General features: G+C 46.0%; 1 protein-coding gene across 1 annotated transcript in view; it reads left to right on the forward strand.

The window, feature by feature from the left end:
* The window catches only part of GPC4 (glypican 4), a 124,274-nt gene that overhangs the window by 62,308 nt on the left and 37,645 nt on the right, over positions 1 to 24,321 (forward strand). Inside the window, exon 2 of the mRNA XM_004715370.2 lies at positions 20,343 to 20,501. Coding sequence (XP_004715427.1) covers positions 20,343 to 20,501 — 159 coding nt within the window. The remainder of the gene's footprint in view (positions 1 to 20,342; positions 20,502 to 24,321) is intronic.

The raw sequence follows: 24,321 nt of genomic DNA on the forward strand, positions 1-24,321 counted from the left end.
AGCTTGGCAATTCTGTTGGCTAGGCAATTTATTTGCTCACTGGTCGTGCCTCCAGTGTATTTTATGTCTCACCTGCTGTATCCCAGACTGGGCGAACTCTTTTCTTTGTATGGAAGATACATGCCCTTCTTTTTATTCCACCTGTTAGCTAAACGGAAGGTTCTCTTCTGCCTCGAACCCCTCCCTCAAACCTCTAATTACTTGAGAGCGTACACTTATTTTGCGATAGCACTGGGTCAAGTGTTTTGTTTTTGTTGGTTTTTCAGACCATTCCCCAGGCATCCTAAGTGTTGTGTACGTGTTGAACTCTTCATTTTGCTCTCAGTAGGGCTCCACTTTTGCCACGGCTGTTTATCCTAAAAGGAGAGAAACACCATGTGATAGATGTTCGGACTTCTCTTTTCGTCTCCCATCAGGTCATTGAATTTACTAGTGCTGGAGCCCCGGTAGCATAGTGGGTTATGTGTTGGTGGAAACCACCAGCTGCCCCTTGGGAGAAAGTGAGACTTTCTGCTCCCGTAAAGAGTTACAGTCTCAGAAGCTCACAGGGGCTGTTCTACCCCATCTTTTAGGGTCGCTTTGAGTTGGTGATCACCGACAGTGCTGTGGCTTCAACTCTGGGTCACACCACGTGTATCAGAGCAGAGCTGGGCTCCATAAAGCTTGAAATGACTGTGACTGGAAGGGGGTTGCCAGGCCTTTCTTCTGAGGGGCCTCTGGGTGGATTTGAACTACTGGTCTTTTGGGTATAGCCAAGAACTACCGTTTTCACCATCCATGGATTCCATGATGACTACCAGTACACACTTGCTTATCCACAGTTAACTTGCACTACACTACTTAGCCCCAAGGTCAGGGTGTCTGGAAGGGCATCCATCCCTCCCCTTCATGTGGTTTCTAGAAAAAAAATCTAAGGAACCAGTTGTTTGGTGTTTTTCCCCCTTCCCCATCTCTCCTGCACCCCTTGATAGGCAAGTATTACATCCATCAACATTGTTTTCCTCTTTCATGCCTTCCATGTTATGCACAATTGTAAGGGGATAATGGAGGAGTTTGTAGGGTACCAGCCAAAAGCTTTAGTATAGGAAGACCTTTTGGACAGAAATAGTTAAAGAAATAGATTGATCAGGTGATAAACTGACAGCTGCTCTTGAGATCGATACACTCTCATCAGCAACATCAAAAAAAAAATCAGCACTTAAACGCATCACAGTCTCACAGGGAGTGCGCATTTCCATCCTGGTTCTCCCTGCCTTTGATGTACTAAGGAATAAAATCCCTTCATCTCAAGGCGTTTTTGTTTTTTTTAACTTGCTATACATTTGCCCTTGGCTGCTTTAAATTTTAGAATCATCTGCATTTTGTAGAGCAGAGTATTCATTCCACAGAATGATTGACTATTGAAGAGGAACCGATCAGTTGCTGCGGACTTAGTTGTATACTTGAACTTCACAAATGAAACAAACTCAAACTCCTGAAGGCAGGTCAGGAAGTCAGCAGGAGTATCTTATTCTCCATTCATTTAAGTTTTATTTGTGTGGGTACGGATTCTAGTAGGCAAATATATTATCATCTACACACACACATTTGCATATTGATACAAAGTTTATTCCCCCCAACATCAAGTGGAGCAGTGTGACAGTGCTAAGACTTGGTCTTTAGAGGGGAGGGACCTCTTAATAATGGCAATGTCATAGAAATCAACTTCTAAATTTCAACGTTTAGAACAGAGCCATTTCAAAGCTAAGAACAGGGTTTTGTTTGTTTTTCTATCTTGTAATCTCAGAAGTTCGACTTGAGGCTGTAGCCTAAATTTTTTTATCAAGGGACAGTTGGCTATTTTGGCCCCTAATTTCTTGAAATAACGTTTGTCTTCCCGTTAGGATTAGAAACTCATAGAGGCATTTCTCCTGTGTTTTACAGCATCAGTGTTGACAATACTAGGGAGTTTGGTTGGGTTTGGGACACAAATAATAATAAGAAGAAATGGAAACACTTTTTCTTTGATTCAAAAATCACTGAACCCCAAGGTACAGAAAGGATTCTCCTTTCAAGAAATATGTAGCATCTTCTAGTATGAATATTCATAACAATAACTTTGATCAACTGAGATATATATATATCTCCTGTTTCCCTGAAAATAAGACAGTGTCTTATACTAATTTTTACTTCCAAAGATGCGCTAGGTCTTATTTTCATGGGATATCTTATTTTTCCATGAAGAAGAATATGGTACACATTTATTGTTTTATTAAAAGAGACCTCGCACTTCCTGTCTTCTCCGGCTGCGTTGTGGCCAACAGTGAGCTGCGTGGCGGTGCCCACTGCTATGGTCTAGAGTCCAGTAGCTCTGGGAGGCCTTATTTTCGGGGAGGTCTTATTTTCGGGGGATGCCTTATATTTCAGCGAGAGGCAAAACTGTAAGTAGGTCTTATTTTCGGGGCATGTCTTACTTTCGGGAAACACGGTATATGTTCACTGGAAAAAAAATCCATGGTCTCTTAATCCCCATTTTTCATGAACTTCTTCAATCTCCCTCATACATTTCTGACTTCAACAACCCTATTAGCTTGGTTCTGTTCTCCTCTCCATTCTTACCAAAGGTGAAAGAGAGACATTAAGAGGCTTTCTCAAGGTCACTGCGAGTAAACAAAAGAATTCCATTCAAATCCAGACCTGGTGGGTTTCCATATAGCTCTGTGCCTGAGACTTACAACTTCGAGTCCAATCAGAACAGTATAGCTCATTTCCTTGGTAGTTCTAACATGAATCACGTGTGGCATTAAAGAGCACATTAGGCTCCAGATCTCTTGTGTGTTGTCTTCCTTTGTTTCTGACACGCTGTGCCTTCATTGTGTGCTGAATTGGTCTGATTGCAAAACCTGGTTGCTTCTGAAGCGCTTGGTTCTTGAAGAATCAGATCCTTGAGTTGCTCTTTATTGGAGGGAGAAAAAAAGAAGTTTGAGTTCTGTATGCTATCCCAGCCTCCCCAAATCAAACCTGCTGCCATCTCTGTTAACTTCTGCTCTATAGGATTTCAGAGGTCATCCATCTTTATTGAAGCAGACTGTCTTCAACCGTTCTCCTGAGAGGCTCAAATCGAACAGTACGCTTTCCACTTAGTCATATCTGCCTAGTCACTGAACCTCAAGGAAGACCGGCCTTGGTGGCACTGGTGTTGGGAATATGTTTGTGAAACTTGAGATTGAACCACGGTTCTGTGACCAGCCAAGTTCATGGCCATACAGCCCTCAAATTGAGGAAGGTGGGCTTAGGTTAGTTGATCTATGTCTTGGACTCTGCTTACAAAGAAAAAATACACCATCCTTCTCCCCTGGAGCTTGTAACTTAGGCTTTTCATTCACCACCATCAGTGCTCACGTAGACTAAACGTGTCATTTTGTGTCACTGTGCTCTTCAAGTGGCCCTTTTCCTCCCGCGCACGGAAAGGGATTGTAGAATAGGATTCAAAAGGTGGAGGATGGATGATGCCATCTTGACTAGGCGTGAAAGCAGAAGCTTAGGTAGGCTTGGACATAAAAACGTGACCTTGGGTGGTTTATGGCCCCCAGAAAGATAAAGAGAACAAAGCGGACCTTTCTCTGTCCATCCCTACCTCTAGTTACTGATTCCCAGGGGCCGTGGTGGTGCAGTGGTTAAGGGCTCGGCTGTTGACCCGAAGCTCCTTGGTTCGAACCCACCAGCTGCTTCCATAAAAGATTACAACTCTGCAAACCCTACGGGGGCCATACTACTCTGTCCTGCGGGGCCCCTCGCTATCAGTCAGACTCAAAGGCAACGGGGTGGGAACATTCCCGAATACAAACGATAAGCACGCCCAGCCCTGCCAAGTATTATCTTTAAAACAAGACCGACGTTTCATGTCACTTGCCATTTGTTCCCACCCTAGAAGACGGTTAAAGGAAAACTTGGCCCCTTGTGCACATTACTGTGGGACCAGACAAATCAGGAGCCGAAGCACAGATCCATGCATCTGCAAGGGGGGGGACTGACTGTTGTTATTCCCTTTGAAGTACCTTTAAGTATACTTTTCAAATACAGCTGCCCCCCCCCCCTATTCCTCTACCACCTCACAGAAAATATCCCCGAGGAGGGCAGCCGGAAACAAGTGTTGTTTTTTTTAATCACTTATTCATTTCTGGCAGAAGTTCCTGGTTATGAAATGAAATTGGGCTTTTCCATTTCCCAGGTGAGCCTGTATTTATTACCCTTCTTCTGTAAGATGGGAATACACACACACACACACACACACACACACACACACACACACAATCATATTGAATACCTTGCACGTGTAATGGAAACTACAGAGAACATGCCCCCTCTGCCTGATGGCAGTTCCTGGGGAAGCTGGGCCCTGGTGTCAGCTCACCACTGGCATCAACTGTAGGTGGCCCGGGAGCCCTCATTAGCTTCCTATTGCTTTTCTACCCCCTTCTCCCTGCCCCCATTTCTCATCAGCTCTTTCTCTCTCTCTCTCTCTCCTGCCTGTTAGTGACTGAAGACAGACCTCTAATCCCTTGGGCTCCCTCACCCCATGGTTATCACTTATCTTTAAGAAGGGTCTTGTGTTGAATTTGGCTCCTGCGTTCTAGGAGGGAAGGAGTTATTGGAATGTCTTTGGGATCCGATGTTTGATGAAATGAATCTGCTTGATGAGTGATGGATGGGCCCATGACCCAAATAAAAAGGGACAGAGAGAAAATCAGATGCTGAAACCATGCAGCCAGCGTCTTTGCCCTCCCTCAGCGGCACCTGTCCATAGAAAGCTGTCTGATACCTTGGATTCCTAAATGCCAGGTCTCCAGTCTGTCCACTGGCCAGATTGCTGAAGCGGTGATGTCTCTCTTAGGTTTTATGGCTGATGGCTCCCTGGGACAGTGACTCCAGTACCAGCTCTAGGAGACGCCAGCTGTAATTCTTCTGAGGAGGCTCGACCTTGAGGGGCCCCACCTTTTCTCATCTCTACCCAAAGCAAAAAGGGTAACAAGCAGCCCTTTCATTCTTGCTTATCTGGTAGCTTCATGGGAACGAAAACCAGGCCACCACCAATGTGCTAGTTGCTTTCTGGAACATTCTCGTGTATTGCTGTGGCCCCGGGGTGATGCCGAAGCTTCCGGTCTGGCAGGCTTGTAACAGAGAATGGCCATGAACGGGACAGGCCTGTAGGGACTTGAGTGTTTGTTTGGTTTCTCTCTTTTTCTTGCCACTGCTGGCCAAGAGACAAGCCCTTTTCCACCTCCCTCGGGAAAGCAGTGGGTTTTGTCGTGTGTTTCAAGAATTAGTAATCACTTCAAGCCGGTCCCCATGAGCGGCCTTTGTTGCCCCTTCTCCAGGATAATATCGAACCCAGGAGGTGGCTGGCAGGGCCACCCAGATGAAGAAGTGCCTGGCTGACATCTCCTATGAACTTTTGGACGCCGTGTTTTCGGTATTTTCTAGGGTCCAGAACAAGCAGGGTTGGGTGGTGGTCACTGTTTTGCCGTGTCAGTCACATAAAAGCTTTTCTGGAGGCCTGAGCTGCAAAACGGAGTAGACTACCCCAGCAGGTAGCCAGATTCAGCTCAAACCCAAACCACTGCCATCAAGGTTCCCACTCCTGGTGACCCTCTAGGACCAAGTAGAATGGCCCCTGGAGGTTTCCGAGGCTGTAAGTCTGTGGACGCAGACACCCTCATCACGGTCCCACAGAGCAGCTGTTGCGTTTGAACTGTTGGAGCTGTGATTAACAGCCTGTGCTTAACCCGGTGTGACACCAGGGCCCCTGTGACCAGATTCAGGACTTGTCACCAATTGAAACATTAATATGGTCTGAGGGGATTTAAAAAAAAAAATCTTTGACTCGGTTAGTGGCCTCACGTTTATCAAGCCAAATGAACTGAGCATGCCCAGTGAGAAGTTGTCTGCTGTGTGCATTTTTCTTTATTGGTTAAGAAGAGCAGCCGAACTAAGATGATCTCTTAGGCAGGGGTTGGTTGGTTTGTTCCCCTCGTAGCGACATTCTGTTGAGTGCAAGCCAATGTGTGCTGTGCCAGTCACATCGGGGCCATGGGGCATCTGGAGTGTGTGGATGATAGCTGAGTGTGTGACTCTCCCACGGTGCCCAAAGGCACGTTCCATTGGGACTCCTCTGAAGTCCCACAGTGAGAAGCAGGAGTCTGGTGCTGGTTTATCACTCCTTGTGTCTCTTGGACGCAGGCTATTCCGAGATCAGAGCAGAAGGACCCCAGAGATCTAACTCCTAATAATCATCTGGGCAAATTCTACCCCCACTTGAGGAGGGCCAGGGCGGAGGAATGCAGATTACAGAGTAAGAAAGAGAGAGAGAGAAAACAACCTATGGAAGAGCAATACCACCCACGGCTGTTCATCTTGTAATTGTTGAGAGGGTGGAGGCCAAGCCTTTTATATTTTCAGAGTGGATGGATGGCATCTGGCACATATATACTGCATGCCACACCATCAGTCTTTTGGAGTTGCCAAAAATGGATCTTGGGTTAATTTGGGAAAGTCGAATCAATTCTTAGTGTTAGACCTGGCAGAGGTTGGGGGGGGGGGGATTCCATTCCTAGATAATTTCTTGAGGTGGATCAGTTGTGAAGCAAAGGTTAAACAATCCAATAAATAAAGCAGCACTCAACTGCTAGCCACACGCTTCATTATTCGAACCCACCAGCTTCTCTGTGGCATAGCCGGGCATGCGCTGGGCTGTTACCACAAGGCCAGCAGTTCGAAACTCCTTGGGAGAAAGATGAGGGTCTCTTCTAGGAAGAGCGATAGCCTCGTTCTGTTCGGCCCTGTAGGATCATTACGAGTCTGAATCACCTCGGTGGCAGAGAGGTAGTGAGCTGCCCTCTAGGAGAAAGTTGTGGCTTTCTGTTGCCCTAAGAACGTGTATGCTTGGAGCTACAGGATCAATATGAGTCAGAACAGACTTGACCGCCAGGGGTTGGTAGTGGTGGAGGGTTGAAAGGAAGTACTTAGGCCCAAACATGGACAATGGGCATGTTTCCTTGCCCTCCACGTTTCACTGGTGCCGAGTCTGAATTAGAAATAATAGATTGTGTGGCTGTTACTCGGAGGTCGGAGAAAATGTCCTTATGTGAAGCAGGAGACGTGGCTCTTGCGTGAAGCAAAGGCTTTCTTTCCTTAGGCCGTCCTCTGGAGAGATGGCTCGCCCCATCATGGGAGGCATTTTTTAGACCTATTTGCCTTAGGCAGGGCAGTTGCTGAGGACTTGTCTCATGGGGTGGGGGTGGGGTGGGGGTGGTGGAGGAGAGATTGTAGGTCTATCATGAAAGTTAGGAGGAGGGTAAAAAAATATATAATAAAAATCACGAGAGGGATTTTCTTTTCTCTTGCGATCCAAACTTTAAAAAAAAGTATGTTTTGTTCCACATTTCCATCCCTGACATGTGTAAAATGGATGAGATGAGTCGTTGTATTAGAGTAAACGCCAAACAAAACATAAGTCTTTGCCATCGCGGCGATTCCAACTTAGAGTCACACTATGGGGCAGAGTTGAACTGCACCAGGGGCTTTCGAGGTGGCACATTATTGATGAGCCAGAAACCCTCATCTTTTTCCCTCGGAGGGCCTCGTGGTTTCAAACAGCGCAATGGCTAACCCACTATGCCCCCAGCCTCCGTGCGTTTAGAGCAGGTATCTCATAGCTGGAGGTCACTCCTTTTGGGCATTTTCTTCGGTACTTGGAGTGGACTGGGCTCTCACCACCTTTTCTGGCCTGACTATTGGGCGTCATGGTCAGGGCTATGCTCTGCAAGGTTGGCAGTTCAAAACCACTGGCTGCTCCTTGCGAGAAAGACAGGCTTTTCTCTGCCCATCAACAGTTAGAGTCTGTGGAGAAGTGCCCCTGGCCTATAGGGTTGCTCTGAGTCGGCATCAACTTGATGGTAGCGAGTGAGTTATGAACTATGGAATCCCTGCAGGGTGCACTGAAGACACTGGTCTGCCAATGAAAAGATAGCGGTTCACGTCTACCCAGAGGCAAAAGACCTGGCAACCCGCTGCTGTCAGCAATCCAGTCACTGAAAATGCTATGGAATGCAGTTCTCCTCTGCCACAGGGGGCTGCCACATGGAGAGCAAACACTTGATCTTTTGGAAACTGTGAGGACTATCCGGCCCTGTTGACCATTCAGTCAGGCCTCTGGGGAGGGAAAGAAAGGAGGCACTCTAATACTTTCTGGAAGAGATTTTCCTCTTGCTACTATTTCTGTGGTGCAGAGCAAGGTCAAGGTGCTGAGCCTTGGGTGGACCAGGGATGATGATGCATGGCTTGGGTGCTAGGATTCCAGGACATCCTAACTGGGTCCAATACCAAGGATCAGGAAGATGGCATAGGACCGTGCAGCCTTTTGTTCTGTTACACATGAGTTGGCACCAGGTGGACAGCAACAAATAACAGCAACATTGGTGCCAAAGCAGTAGAGATGTCCTAGCCAATGGTATTTCCTCTCTAGGCTGCTTTTGATTCATGCAGGACAGAAGTGGTAGCACATTTGAGACCCTGTCTCTGCACACTTTCTCATCGCTCACGCTCTCTGAGCATGACAATCCGGTCAAGCAAACATCAGGTCCTTGGAAAGGTTGAGGAGTTTTGGGTTAATCACCAACCTTTTGTATTTTTATGGAGCCCTGGTTGTAAAGGTACAGAATAGCCAGACACGCTCTATCCAATTGCTGAGAATAGATGGTCAAAGAGTGAATTTACGGGCATTTATTCCATGTGATTGATGAGCTTTACTTTTGGTAGACCTTTGATGCTAACAAACAAACACACACACAAACCAACCTCACTGCCTTCGAGGCAATTCTGGCCCTTACCGACCCTATCGGACAGGGTAGAACTGCCCCTGTGAGTTTCTGAGACTAGTTCTTCACAGGAGGAGAAACCATCATCTTTCTCCCACAGAGCAGCTGCTGATTTCAAACTGCTAACCTTGTGGTCAGCAGCCCCAACACATAACCAGGACGCCACCAGGGCTCCTTTGGTGCAACTATAATAAGTCAAAACCAAATCCATTGTCATCTAGCCACTTCAGATTCATATAGGACAAAGTAGAACTGCCCCTTTGAGGGAGTGGCTGCTGGGTTCGAACTGCTGACCTTGTAGTTAGCAGCCCAACTCATAACCCACTATGCCACCAGATTCCTGTGGTTATTATGATCTCTAATATTGTCAGATGGGGGGCTTTGGGTGCAATGGGTTAGGTATTGGGCTGCTAGCTGAAAGACCAGAGGTTTGAACCCACCAGTCACTCCAGAGATAGATGAGGCAGTCTACTCTTGTCAAGAGTTACAGTCTCAAACGAACAAACAAAAGAAGCCAAGACACAGTTCTATTATGTCCTGTAGGGTTACTGTGTGTTAGAATCGACTCAACGGCAACGAGTAATAACGCCGGCTATTAGGACTTGGGTGCGTGTTTTGCTTTTTTAAAAAGCATGTAGCAGCCCTCCTTGATTTCTGTCCGGAGTGCATCTTACAGCTGTTGGAAGTTCACAGAAATGAAATTTTCCAAACTCTTCCCACTATACTTCCACAAAGATATTGCTAGGAAAACATAATAAAACGGATATTTTCAAATGCCCTGTGTTTCTGGTTGGCCATCTCTAGCCTACATTGCAGGCTCATTGTGGTTAGGTGCTGTTGAGTTGGGCCCAACTCATAGCAATCCTAGAACAAACACCACCCAGTCCCGTGTCATCCTTACACTGGTTCTGCCTGAGCCCATGAATGCAGCCAGTGTGCCGTCCATCTGTTTCACCGCCCCTTTCTTTTTCCAAGCGTGATGTCCTTGTCCCGGGATTGGTCTCTTCTGACGACATGGCCAGATTACGTGGGGTAAAGTCTGAAGCCCTCCACAGCTATATTTTAGAAGTTTCTTCTAGTGATTGGTAGTCGATCTTAAGTCTGACATCACCACAGTAACTGTGATTTATTGGTTTTGTTCTTAAGGTCTAGGTTTGATGACTTTGGGCTTTCAGTGTGTACCTTCCCTTCTCGGTAATAGGAGTGTGGGGGTGTGGATTAATGCCTATGTTTCTTACTCCCCCACCCCCACCGAAGTATTGAAATCCTTCTGTGTCTGCTTTCTCTGCTTTCCTCCGGGAGTCTTAGGAAGCGTGGAGGGGCTGGAGCTCTTTAGCAACCTGCATTTCCATTCCCTGTAGCGGCGTGAATTTCCATCTAAGAAGTGAACTGACATTATGTGGGGAAACGCTCTAGACCTCAAGCAAGGAATTACTTTACTTCCCGGAAGAATAAAAGGAGGAGAAAAAAGGGTAAAGTAGCTATTGAAGGATTAGGAAAATTGCCCTGACCAGTAATAATTTTAATGTAGAATTATGTCAGGGATTTATATTCTACCCCCTACCCTCACTCTGTGCCATGTGTAGCCTTTCTAATTTTAAAAAGAAAGCTTAATTTTAAAAATGTGTATTAGAATAGTTTTAGATTTACCAAAGTTACAAACAAAGCGGCATTCCTCTCTACCCCACACCCTCGCTTCCCTGTTATTAACATCTGACACGAGAATGGTACCCAAACCCAACCCACCCAACCCCCTGCCATCAAGCGGATTCCAATTCCTAGGGAGTCGATCGAGGGTTTCCAAGACTGTATGTCTTTAAGGGAACAGACAACCTCTTCTTTCTCCCACGGAGTTAACCCCCAGTTTAAACCCCACATCCTGTAGTTAACAGTCTGACGCTTTGCCACCAGGGCTAGTATGATACTAGCAGGCGCCCAAAAGTGCATGGAAAAATGGAATCGACAGATCCTTTCCACACACTTTTTGAAACCCCTGTGTACATTTGCCAGAATTCATAAGCCAGTATTGATATATTATCATGAACGAAGTCTATGCTTTAATCCAGTTTCCTTAGTCTTTGTGTGGTATTTTGGGGTAGTTAGCTTTTCAATAGCTTTCTTGAGGCAGCACTGACATACAAAGCAATTTACCTACTAAGAGATGTATACAGGTGACTAGCTTTTTGTATATTCACAGTTGAGCAATCCCCAGCCCGCTGCCATCAAGTCAGTTCTCATACACAGCTTCCCTGTTACAGGGTTTCCAAAACGTTTATATAAGGTTTCTAAGACTGTTAATCTTTCAAAAAGAAACAGCCAGCCTCAGCTTTCTCCCAAGGAGCAGCTGGTGTGTTTTGAACCACTGATCATCATTATCTGGTTCCAGAATATTTTAATCACATAAAAAATTACCCATTCCCGTTAGCAGCCACTTCCTGTGCCTTCAGCCCCTCCACTCTTCCCTAGCCTCTGGAAAACCAATAATCAACCTTCTGTCTTTGGATTTGCCTCTTCGAGAAAGTTCGCAGAAATGGAGTCATATAACATGTGAGCCCTGTGTTAGAGACCCTTCCCTTAGCACAGTGCTGCCAAGATTCATCCGAGTTGCAACTTGTCTAAGTACTGGATTCCTTTTGTGTCTGAATAATGGTCCATTGTGTGGATGGATGAGGTTTTATGTATTCATCCATCAGTTGATGGACATTTGAGATGTTTTCACCTTTTGGCTATCACGAATAATGCGCCCCTGACCTTTGGTGCATACATTCTTGTGTGATTTCTTTACCTCCAGTTTTCCCCAACTTCCCTTTTGTGTCATGGATCCCATCCAAGATACCACTTGATATCTAGTAGCCGTCTGTCTTCCGGCTCCCACTTTCCATGCCAGGGCTGGCCTGTTCTCGGTTCACCATCACTTATGCATGCTAGTCAGCGCTTACCTGCTGGGCTTGCTTTCCTGGTTATCTTTAGAACCCTAGTTCCACCTTCAAGGAGAACTATATGAAACCCAGGATAGATAAATCTCTACAGACGGTAAGTGGATTAATGGTCTATTTATTGGGGAGACAAGGTTGACAGGATATGAGGAACTAGTAACGGTGAGCACAAGAGGGAAGAAAATGTTCTAGGATGGATTGTAGTGATGATTGTAGAACTCTTAATAGGACTGAACTATGTATGTTATGTGAATCACCAAATATACTCAAGCATAAGCCAAGTTTTTCCAGCACATTTTAAATGCAGTTTTCTGATAAAATTAGGTGCCTCAGCTAATATTCGGGTCAGGTTATACTCGAGTATATACGGTATGCGTTAATGAAATTATTAAAACAAAAAGCAGAAATATCCCTCAGCTAGCTGGAAGAGAATGAGTCTCAGTGGTGTAGTGGTTACATGTTAGGCTGCAAACCACAAGGTCAGCAGTTAGAAACCACCAACCAGGTCTTAGCAGAGAAGCAAGGCTTTGTATTTCTGTGAAGTGACTTGGACGGTTCGACCCTGCCATACAGGGTCATTCTGAGTTAAAATCAAGTCAAAGGCATTGGGTGACTGAGTGGAAGAGACAAGGTGCTGCTATCTCTGCACCCCACCCCATAGCTACCCTCTCTGGTACGATTGTCAGAAACGGCTCTTCCTGGATCAGTCAGTAGCTTATCAGAGCAGAGCAGGCACTCTTCCACTCGTTCTGCTTTGTAATAGCACTCCCCAACATATGTCCTGTGCTTCGTTGTTGACAGAGGGCTTTATTAGTCTGAGATAGGTTAAGTGACTTTCCCGACATCAAATAGGGGATCTTGCCCAAGCTGAGACTTGGGTCCATATCCCTGGCTCCCAGATTTGGTGTCCTGACACGGTTGTTATTGTTGTTGTTGAGTGCTGCTGTCAAGTTCATTTTTGACTCATAGTGATCCCATGTGACAGAGTAGAACTGTCCCACAGGCCTTTCTTGCCTGTAATCATTATGGGGAGAGATGGCCACGTCTTTCTTCCACAGAGCTGCTGGATGGGTTTGAGCTGCCAGCCTTTTGGGTAGTAGCTAAGCACTTAACTCATGCCCTCAAGTTGTGTCTGACTCATGACAACTCTATAGAATTGCTCCTTAGGGTGCCTGAGACTATAAATCTTTCTCCATTGGAGCTGCTGGTGGTTTGAATGCTTACCTTGTGGTTAGCAGCCCAGCACTTAAACCACTGTGCCACCAAGGCCCCTTCAATTACCATGAGCCCTACAGAATGAATAATTCCTGTCCTGTTTGGAACCTTTTAAATATGGGTTCCGGCTATCAAAAACTATAGCGTCTGGGGTCTTAAAGGCTTGAAGGTAAACAAGCGGCCATCAAGCTCAGAAGCAACAAAGCCCACATGGAAGAAGCACACCAGCCTATGCAACCACGAGGTGTCGAAGGGATCAGGTCTAAGGCATCATCAGAACAAAAAATCTTACCATAGTGAATGATGGGGGGAGTGCGGAGTGGAGACCCAAAGCCCATTAGTAGGTCACTTAGATCCCCTTGCAGAGGGGTCTCGGGGAGGAGATTGAGCCAGTCAGGGTGCGATGTAGCAACGATGAAAATTACAACTTTCCTCTAGTTCTTAAATATGCTCCTCCCCCCCCCCCATCATGACCCGAATTCTACCTTGCAAGTCTGGCTAGACCAGAGGATGTACACTGGTACAGATAGGAATTGGAAATCCAGGGAATCCAGGGCGGATGATCCCTTCAGGACCAGTGGTGTGAGTGGTGATACAGGGAGGGTAGAGGGAGAGTGGGTAGGAAAGAGGGAACAGATTACAAGGAACTATATGTGACCTCCTCCCTGGGGGACGGACAACCGAAAAGTGGGTGAAGGGAGACGTCGGACAGGGCAAGATATGACAAAATAACAATTTATAAATTATCAAGGGCTCATGAGGGAGGGAAGAGCTCATGAGGGAGGGAAAAAATGAGGACCTAATGCCGGGGGCTTAAGTGGAGAGGAAATGTTTTGAGAATGATGAGGCCAATGAAGGTACAAATGTGCTTTACACAATTGATGTATGTATGGATTGTGATACGAGTTGTATGAGCCCCTAATAAAATGATTTAAAAAAAAAGCGCTACTGAGACACATGAAGCTTTGTTTATAACCCAAAGATGCACTTAGAGTATCTTCAAGAAAGGCCAATGGCAAATTCCAATCTCTGGCATTTGCAGTTAACAAACATGCTTTCCAGCCTGTTCTCTTACCATTTTCCTCACAGTGACCCCGGGCTCCTCGGGTACAATTTGTGTTCCTTTTATTTAGTTCTCAAAGACCTTTGGTTGCTTTCTTTATCATTCAGTCGGGGTTCAGGGAAAGTTGGCCTCGGGGCCAGGCCTCCCCCTTGGTTCTCTGTTACTGTGTCCTGCCTGCAATGGTTTCTGGTCATCCCTCCGTATAGTACATCCGAGGAGTAGCCATTCCACAATAGCTTAGTCTCTCACAGGTACAGAAAGCTGATACCGCCCTGGAAACTATAAGAATCCCACCCCCAAATAAAATGGGAGCATCAAAGGGACATATGATTTGGCATGTAGTTTATCCTTTAAAATTAGTTCCCCTGAGAGACAGGGAAATAATGGCTGTTATAACGAAGCTGAGAAAAACCTCCTCTACCGGTTTTCGGTGGGAATTGCAGTCATAAGCAACCGAGAAGAAACGAGCTCCCATTTGTGCACTTGAAGCAGCCATTGGTAAGCGGAGTAAATGAGAGAAAGTGAGGAGCAGTTCCTAGATGGTTGGGCTCGTCAGTGCTGGCTTCTTCAACCATTGATGCAAAGTGCTTCCCAAAAAGGGACCAGCACACACTCGGCAGGATTGAGTAGTAATTTATTGTGATTGTTCAGCTTTGAAAACGGAGGCATTGATATTAAGACTAAAGAGAAATTACATAGAGCTGGCGTGATTGAAAAAAAAAGTTTGGTTCTTTCGAGAGATTTTTTTTTGGGGGGGTTTTGTTTTGTTTTTAATGCCATAGAGTTAAGCTTTAAAAGCACGCTTCGTTGAATCCCATCCAAGCCTCCTCGGACAGGGCTGGCGGACCTTTTCTCTATTGAAGGCCATTGACCCACAAAGAAAAAAACTAATCAAGGGCCATGTACAAAAAGCAACTTAATTTAGGCGCTTCCTTAGAAAAGCATCAAGCATTCCGTTCACCTGCTTTTAAAACGAAGAACATGGAGCTTTAGGCCAACAAATGGGGAAAGCAGTCTCCCCCAGCTTCTTCTCATGGCCAGTTGAAGAGGTGGGGAGGGGTGCCAGAGGACAATGTGCACGGGGTAGAAAGTTGGACAGGCGCATTTTAAGTGGCTACAAGAGATCCAAAATCATCCGTAGCCTGGGGCAGGGAAGAAGACCCTCAAGTTAGATCAACAGGAGCAGCCGATGAGAGTTGCAGGTGCACTTGAACGATTAACTGTTACCTGCCCTTCCCGCTCGTTACCAGCTCTTGCTGGACGCGTGGAGAACAGTGCTGTGGCCTTGTTTGTCTTCTCTTTTCATTCAAGACAAGCACACAAATAACGAGTGTACTACAGTTTTTTGCAAACCTTCCTGTGTCGATCTACTAAGTTCGCTGTGCACGTTATTGGAGTACAGGCCCGGTGTACGCCTACGTGTTTGTTATATGTGGAAAATATTGTAGCTCGCAAACATTTCCATTTGTACTGCTTTTAAGTGTCCCTTCCAGTGCAGTTGGTTCGAGTCACAAGGTGGTGCAACTTGGAACACTTGACATCTCCCTAAACAGCTATTAAGCAAGGCTACCCATCTCTTTCCACCCCCTCCCCCTCGTAGCCTCGAATCTACTTTCTGGGAGTATAGGGCAAGGATTGCTAACAAAGGGCGTGTATCAGAATCACCTAAGGCTTTAAAAGAAAAGAATAGGGCCCAATGCGCCCTCTGTAGTTGCCCCCATGCTGCACTCGATCTAGAGACAAGACGATCGTGGCATGCTTTGGAACAGCGAAGGGAGCAGCTTCACCACGTTTGGAGAGGTGACTTCCTGCAGAAAGAAAAAGGCATTTCTGGGCCAGGCACACCCTATTAGAAGCAGGCACCGAGACGCGAAGCAGGGTGCCTAGCAAAGAACTAGGATGTGGCAGTTTTGAAAACCAGCCATTTCCTGTGCTGACAGTTGAGGTTTTTCAAGTTCGAAAAAAATTGAATGAGTTGCACCAGGAGTCCCAAGTTTTTCCTCCTGGTCTTGTTCATGGGAAGAAACTAGTCATGGCATAGACTCCCCACTTGGCTGTGGTTGTCTGGGGGCTGAGTTCCCAAGGGAGTCTGGGCTACTTGGGTCTCAGGCATGACTTTTCACAAAGATAACGGAGGCCTTTGGGGCAGTACTGCCCACAGAATAGCTGTGCGTTCAGGATGTTGTAGCCGGCAATGGGCATGTTGGGTTGTTTGCATTGAGGGGAGGGCCACTTTGCCAGCAGCAATGTTAGCGAGTATTAATCTTTTATGCACAGGAGACCAGGTGGTGCAGTGGTTTAGAGTTGGGCTTGAAACCACCGGCGGCTCTGCAGGAAAATGATGGGCCTTTCTATTCCCATAGGTAGTCTGGGAACGCACGGGGCCGATCTCCTCTGTCCTGTAGGGCCACTGTGCGTCGGCACTGACTTGATGGAAGTGAGTGAATGAGTGAGTGGTACCCAATGTACAAGGTGCTCCGAAGGAGCAGTGGGTGATGCTTTGGGTGGTTCAAAGCCATCATCAGCTGCGCTGTGGGAGAAAGGTGAAGCTTTCTGCTCTCATAGAGGTTGAAGGTCTCAGAGGGCCACAGGAGCATTTCCACCCCGTCCGCATCAACGCAATGACAGTGAGTTTGGTGGGTTTTTGGAATTTGGTCTCCCCCTCCCCGCCTTGGTCTCACTTTTTACACAAGGCAAGTCTTCCACCATCTGACAATCTTTCTGGCAATATCTCCCTCTAAGATGAAAGTAGGCTGGGCTCCCTCTGCCTATTAGGTATTGCCAAAACAAAGCTGCACTCCAGTCTTCAAGTATAAGCAGGTCTCCTTAAAGTCCTGCGCAAGGCTCCTGGCGGGCAGGATCGGGTGGAGTGCACAAGCCACCTTGGGCCTTCTCTGTGTGCCAGTGTAAACAGTGTTGTCTACTTTCGGCAGGTTACCAGCAGAACTTTTGTTGCTGCTGCCCCTTTGAAGGGTGTAACCTTGATGTAAAATTCCTGTGGGTATGTATAAATCCATCAACGTCTCAAAAACTTCTTAATGGAGAAAAGGACTCTCTCCTGCTGTCTTTTACCCACTGTGCCATGCAGTCCACGTGACTCATAGAGCCCTGGAGAAACCTGTCTAAGGTTTCCGCGCTGGGAGAGGGTGCCTCATCGTTCATTCTCAGATTGGCTGATGGGTTTTGAGCCGTTGACCTTGTGGTCATCAGTCCACCCTTAACTCAGTCAGTCATTACAATTTTCTACTTTGTGGGCTTACAACTGTTTATTTCTAGTTCTACTCCCGGCTAAGCATCTGTATTTTAACAAGATCCCCAGCTAATTCTTAGAGATCTTTATTGCTCTTATAGATTCATATAGATGGGGATCATATGAGAATGTAGATTCCGAGTCAGTGATTCTGGCTGGAAAGGGAAATTCTCAGCAGGGAGGCAAACCCGAATGAACTAGTCTGGGGCCGAAAGAAAGGGATTTTTTTTAAGACTTAGGCTCCTAAGTGCCCCTATAAGTTATTTATTATGTGTGTGTGTACCTAATGAAAATTGTTTCCCAAACTCATGAACCGTTTTGCTTCAGTGCGTGCCACAAAGGATCTTTGCAAGGGTATCAAAACCAGCCTTCCTGAACCATCGCTCATGACAATCTTTCCAAAGGGGCTGGTCCCTTATTACTGAGTTCTTCCCTTAACTAGGCCTGCGGGAAGTTCTTACTCAGACCAGTCCAATTAATTTTCCACGTGGGATGTGAGTGCGCCGGGTGTTACTTCATGCAGCCCCCCACTGTGCGCACGCAGGCTGGGGTAGTCCTCAACCCTGAAACCAGGAGACAACGGACTCACTCTCAGTTCATTATATGTCCCAATACCAAAGGCCTGCTGCTGCGAACTGGTTAAGCCAATGACGAGGGAGTTCTGATTTTGGTCGCAACAAAGGTGTTTCCATAAAACCGAGCCTTCTCCTTTCACTAATGAGACCTGAGATAGATAGTTTGCAACCTCACAGCCCTAGTGTCTATTTACACCATCTTTTTCTGGTTGGTTTTTTTTCCCCCTCTTAGTAGCATTATCCACTGACCACAGGCTTCAGGAATGGCAAGAGAAACGTTGAGCAGTTTTGGGACAAGGAGGTTATTTAGAGATTCATTTCCCTCCTCCTTGTACAGTCCTTCCAAGCCACATACCCCTTGTCGCCTGGCAGTAACACTCTCCGCCTTTTTAATTGCCAGGGAGGAAGAAGGATGGGGGACGTGGATGACTGTGTAATTCATTGCATATGTGCCGTTGACCATCTAGTGTGGGTCAAATCAATTACCTATTCAATTTGATCTCGGATCCTCCGCCGCCTCCTCTCTTCACTCCCAGGCCCAACCCCAGCTACTTTGGTGTCTATCTAAGGAGAAGGCTTGTTTCCTGTAAGCGCACAAAACCGTGAAGCAGTAATGGCCTCATTCATATCCCATGATTCATCTTCATCGAAGGATTTGCTCTCAATTGTACCATGGACAATTTCCCATGTCTTCAGTATACCCGTTCCTGAGTTGCCATCTTGATTCTGTTCAGATTCTGTTCCGAGTCCTTTAATCTTAGGTGGACTGTGGACAGAACCAGCAGAAGGAGCAGGGGGTTGAGCGGAAACATCTGTACAAAATGAGATTGGGGTACCTTGTCAGTTGCTGGCAAATCGCCTCTGACACAGATTGGCACATTGCCTGGACCTTTGACATCTTCGTGATCGCTGGTGTCTGCGAGGCCGTTATGGGGCTCGTATGTAGTACCTTTCAACGTAGTGGCCTCATCGTCCAGCACTATGGCAGACAATAGTTTTTGATCCAGAGCATCTTCCTGCTCTGTCTTGGTCTGGAAGTCCTGCCGAAATCTGTCCCCCCTGTGGGACCCTGCTGGTATTTGAAATACTGGGGCCATAGCTTCCAGCATCACAGCAACCGGCAAGCCACCCCAGTGCGTCCAACTGACACATAGGTGTTAGCTGGAATTCCACACCAATTAATATTGGAGGGACTACAGTGATGGTGCCCAGTGGGGTTTATTTTTCAGTGGCAGCTCTTAGTCATTGTGAAAAAAGATGGAGGATCCTGCAAAGCATGAATTTTCATCTGTGACAGGTAGTAGGGGAGATATTCAAGGTGGGGGGGGGGGCGGGCGGAGGAAGTCTGAGAAACCCTATCGACGATGGCCTCTAGACTGCAAGGAAAATGGCTGGGGTTGGGGAGGGAAAGACTTGGTGCATGTGGCTGTAGTGGGGCGACAGGTCTTTTCCTACGTTATTACACAGAGATTATATGTGCTAGAAGTCATTAACCTATAGTAGGAGGTGGTGATACGCTACACAATGAGAAGGCATTAATAGACACTAATGTGGGACAAAGATGTGACAGTCTACTTCTTGTAAAGATGTCCAGCCGTGGTCGCCCTCTGTCCTATGGCTTTGAGTTGGTTCCGACTCATAATGACCTTGTATACAGCAGAACAAATCGCTTGCCCTGTCCTCCCAACTTGTTATGCTTGAGTTCATGGCTGCAGCCGCTGGGTCACCCCATGTCGCTCCTACCCCTTCACGTCCCCAAACATGGTGTCCTTCTCCAGGATGTGGCCTCTTCGGACAACACATCCAAATATTCTGTGCTGTAGGGTCACTAAATTGAGAATCGAGTCACAGAGCCAATGGGTGCTAATCTCTGATAGCTGTACCAATGTGTCTGGATTAGAAGATCTAAGAATTGAAGGTCACTTAACTAATCATCCTTTTATGAATGATCATAGACTCCATCCAATTGTCCAGCACATACCCCCAAGGCTTTAAAATCCGCTTAGCCCATGGCATCCCCACAGCTTAACGATTTCCTTGTTTGCTCAGTCTTCGGCGATTATTATATAGTTCATAAATCACTCTTCATTAAGGGGACCCCCTCCTGGAATACATGCTTCTAAACCTTAAAGACAACCTGCCTTGTTTCGTCGATTTATACTGAATATTTAGGATTTATAAACAGGGACTTGGGTTGACTGAGCCTCTTATTTCTTGGCTACCCCCGTCAGCCTGTTTGGGTAGCTCTCTTCCCTGATGGCTAAGCTTTTTGTCCTTTCGAAGGGGCTTACGTGGTGTTTCTCTGACAGCAACTATTTCTTAGGGTTCGGATCCTGAAGTGAAGTAGCACCTGTGCACCCGAATGCTAACCTTCCCTCGTCGACTTGCTGAATGATGATGAAACTGGTCTCACCAGTTTTTGCTTTTTCTTTTTTTTATATCTTCCAGGTGATCATTTGAAGATTTGTCCCCAGGGTTATACCTGCTGCTCCCAGGAGATGGAGGAGAAGTACAGCCTGCAAAGTAAAGAGGACTTCAAAAGTGTGGTCAGCGAACAGTGTAATCATTTGCAAGCCATCTTTGCTTCCCGCTACAAGAAGTTTGATGGTGAGCATTGCAACCTTGGCCCATGCTAGCCCTACCCCTATTTGCGTTGGAGTTAACCTTTATTCAGGTCCTTTTGAAGGACCCGCAGACTCTTCCCCAGGTATATTTGCACAGTGGCTTGTCCAGAACTCCGTGTTTGGGACTTTTCCCCTTGCTGATTGCGGCCTTAGTGCCAGAACGCTCTGGATGCACCAGAATCTGTATGGTAGACATTATGGCAATACGGTCACAGGGAGCCAACAAATAGATTAAAGTCATTTCATTTCAATGCTTTTATTTATTTGGGGGGGGGGAGTGATCAGACTAGTGTTGTTGACGCAAGTCACTTAAAACAATCATTGTAATAAAAAGCAGACATCTGAAAGCTGGCTTAGTCAAAATAGCCAGAGAGATTCTGCAGATGCTGGGCTTCAAATTAAGTTTCCAAATGGATCCCCCGAAGACAACTCGAATTCCTTGAAGCTCTGCAGATCAGAGACAGGATTCAAGCTCAGCTGCAGCCTAGAGGTTGTCCAAAGTCCCGAGAGTCGGCTTCGGGCAGCAGAGTGTCCCTGTTTAGCTGAGGCTCTGCCCCAGCGATCCAAGGCACACTCCTTATAGTCCCGTGTGCCAAGCATGGCACCCCTCAGGTATACTTCCTTTTTCACATCGCATAAATAGCCAATGTGAGCCAAATGAGAGGTGCTTTCCCCACTCATTTTGGAAGCAATGTTACAACTAACAGACTTTCAACAACAACAAAATAAGAGTACGGGATCTAAAGCACCACAGGAGCCTCTGTTCACTCAGTTTGAAGAGTGTTATGAAGTAGATTTAATTTTAATAGGAATGATTTCCTTTGTGCCCGTTTTAAAAGGCCATTCTAATTACATAGTACCTTTGAAGCATGCTTTTCTTGACATTATGTGCGGTGAAGAAGCACGAGGCAAATTTTCAAGATGTGAAATGTCTGTGAGTATTTCTGCGAAGGGCTCGTTACCATGGTGAGAAGTTAGACCAGATTAGATTTGAGAGAACTGATAAGGCAGTCCCTCGCTAAAGAACAGGTTGTGATTCAAAAGTTGGCTTTGAGCTCCGTTATTTGAAATTCGTAACCAATATTGAGTAAGTGTTGGTAGGTTCCGAGGCTAGACCACAAAGCAAAATTCTATCTGTAATGGAACTCGTGTGTCTAAAACATTGTCTATGTAGTGTCCCGTTTATCTTAGTAATTTTTTCCCCAAATATTCTTATCTGAAAAACCTGTTTTAGTTTTCATTTTCTTTTTCTGGGATGGAAGCCATCAATGTATCTATCTATGAGGCGACTCACCAAGTGGGTGGAAAAAAGTAATATTTACTTCCCCTTTTCCACGAACTTTCTGACACCCCCTCACAGATATACCCTCTTTTATACCCCGTTCCTCTTTCTCTCACACTATAATTGTTTTTTTTAAAGTCATCAGCCCTATCTAAATGCCATGTGAGAATGGGTTTACTTGGCATCATACCTCATTAAACCACCTTTGATTCTTTTGATCGCAAAATCAATTATGACTATTTAAAAGAAGCATATGCAGTGACCCTGACATTTCCCTTTTCTAGACAATACTTTTAGATCACCAAACGGACAAGATAGAGAAATTGCTATGTGGTTGCTTAATCACTTGGCTTCCTAATGGGATGTAGATGAGACTGAGCCCAGAAAGGGCGCTATGGCCCTTAAACCACAGTGGAATTTAGAGCCCGGGAGGGAAAGCCAAGCCAGTTGTCAGAAATGGCTCCTCTGTTGGCAGCACTGCCGCATTCAAAGCAAGCTGATTCCAAGTTGTAAGGCCATCGCCTCCAAGTCGCCCCCTTTCTTAACAAATATGTTTCTTCCTGGGATGCCCCCCCATCCCTGCCACTAACATTCATGCCTTTGGGCTGGCTGGGTTTACTCTTCTTTCCCCTTCTCGATCCTCATGGTTTTATAGCGGTACTCTTTGATTCCAGCACGTAATTTTTGAAAAGCCATACAGAGAAATGTTTATCAGTAAGTGTTAACACATGTTTTACACAAAGGACAGAAAGAAAGAGTTGCTCTTGCCCTTCCCTACCAGGCTTCACATTCAATACGTGTGTCCACACAGCGGCTTTCTCTGTTTCTCAACTCTTCTGGAGAAACGAATCTGAAACGCTGGTTTCTTCTGAGTTCGCCTTAGCATGTGACATGACAATAAAGGTGGTGGGCATAGATTGAACGCCGTGGGTCTGGAGATGGGAACAGAGCTAGTGCGCACTGCATATGTCACGCCAAGGTTCATTTCCTGAGGTGATGAAATCATTTGTCTTGTAAAACTCGAGTTGACTGGTACTTGGCAAACATGGATCATCAAATGTGGGTAATGTGTTCATTGATGGACTCTTGAGGGTCATGATTAGGACATGTGGACACTACTCGGATAACTAAATATCCAGGGATATATAGACTGAAATGCTATGGGGCCTTCCATCCTTCCTTTCTGAAATATCTAATTCTGGTTTTGGTCAAGGTTCACACAACAAAACAGTTCTTATTCACCAGGTACTACACAAGGAAGCTTCATTGGCCACATCTTTTGCATTGTGCTAACATCCTCATGTCTGTCCTGTACGTTCCATTCCTACTTACGGTTTCACTGTGCCTTAAGGCACGTCTTTCTCCTCCTAGAAAGAGTTACAGCCTTGAAAACTCCCAGGGGCAGTTCTCCTGCAGTGTCACTGTGAGTCGGAATTGACTTGTTAGCAATTAGGGGTTGCCCCCCTAATATCTGGCATTTCTTGACTCTCAGAAATCCAACAGTAGGTGGTTTATTAAAGAACTGGTCAAGCTCTTATAAAAGCCCACTGATGTGATACCAGATGGCAGCCTTGGAAACAAGATGGGGCATCAAGGCGTTTGAGGACCAACGGAAGGACATGTGGAAGCATACTTGGTCACAACTTCAAAGGGGCTTCTTTGACCTTCTCCAAGCATAGAGTCTATATCCAAAGTGGTGACCCTGAGTCCCGGCCCCTCCTTCTGTCATCAAAACTTTACTCATGTCTATGAGATTCCAGTTCTTTCTAAGGCAGGGGCCATGACTCTAAACTGAAAGTCTCACAGAAGAAGCCCAGCATGTAGAAACCATCAAATTTAGGCAGCAAATCCCTTTTCTCTAGTTCTCGTATCTTCAAGTGCCTCTTATTGGTATTGATATCAAAGTGTATGTAATATAGTACTTGCCAACCCAAGGGCCCCTTTTGTTCTCCTTGTATATATATTTTTATTGTTTGTATAGCTCAAGACACGGTACACTCTGTGACCCAGTTTTTAAGTTATAAACCTACTAAGGCATGCTCTGTGTGTGTGTAGACCCGGGCAAAGTCTGAACTAGTCTTTGTTTATGGCACTCACATACGCACACATGCATGCAGGTATGCATGAACATGCACTTGTGTGTACACACACACACACACACACACACCCCTCAGGTTTCACATGTTTAAAATCTCTTCTGAATTTAAAAACTCAGCTCTTTATTTCTCTAGACTAATATTTATCCACCCTTGCCCCTAGGATGTTCAATACCAGAGATCTACCATCCCAGGCTTCAGGATTTGGAGCAGCGATAAGAGCCAGCTGCTCCCCCTCTTGGCCAGTTCTGGGATATTTTTTTAATTTAAAGTCGAGCTGCTAATTAACATAGCTGAATTCGTTGTCTCATAAATATGCTAATCAGCTGCTCCATACTTGTATTCAGGGGGCTTGGAAAGAATTGCTCAGTGAAGAGAAAGGGAATAGTTGTCCTAGAAGTGGGACATAATTGCGTTTGGGGAGT

This window comes from Echinops telfairi, unplaced genomic scaffold (genome assembly GCF_000313985.2).
Source record: "Echinops telfairi isolate 266 unplaced genomic scaffold, ASM31398v2 ScPeMD7_20;HRSCAF=75, whole genome shotgun sequence".
Lineage (NCBI taxonomy): Eukaryota > Metazoa > Chordata > Mammalia > Afrosoricida > Tenrecidae > Echinops > Echinops telfairi.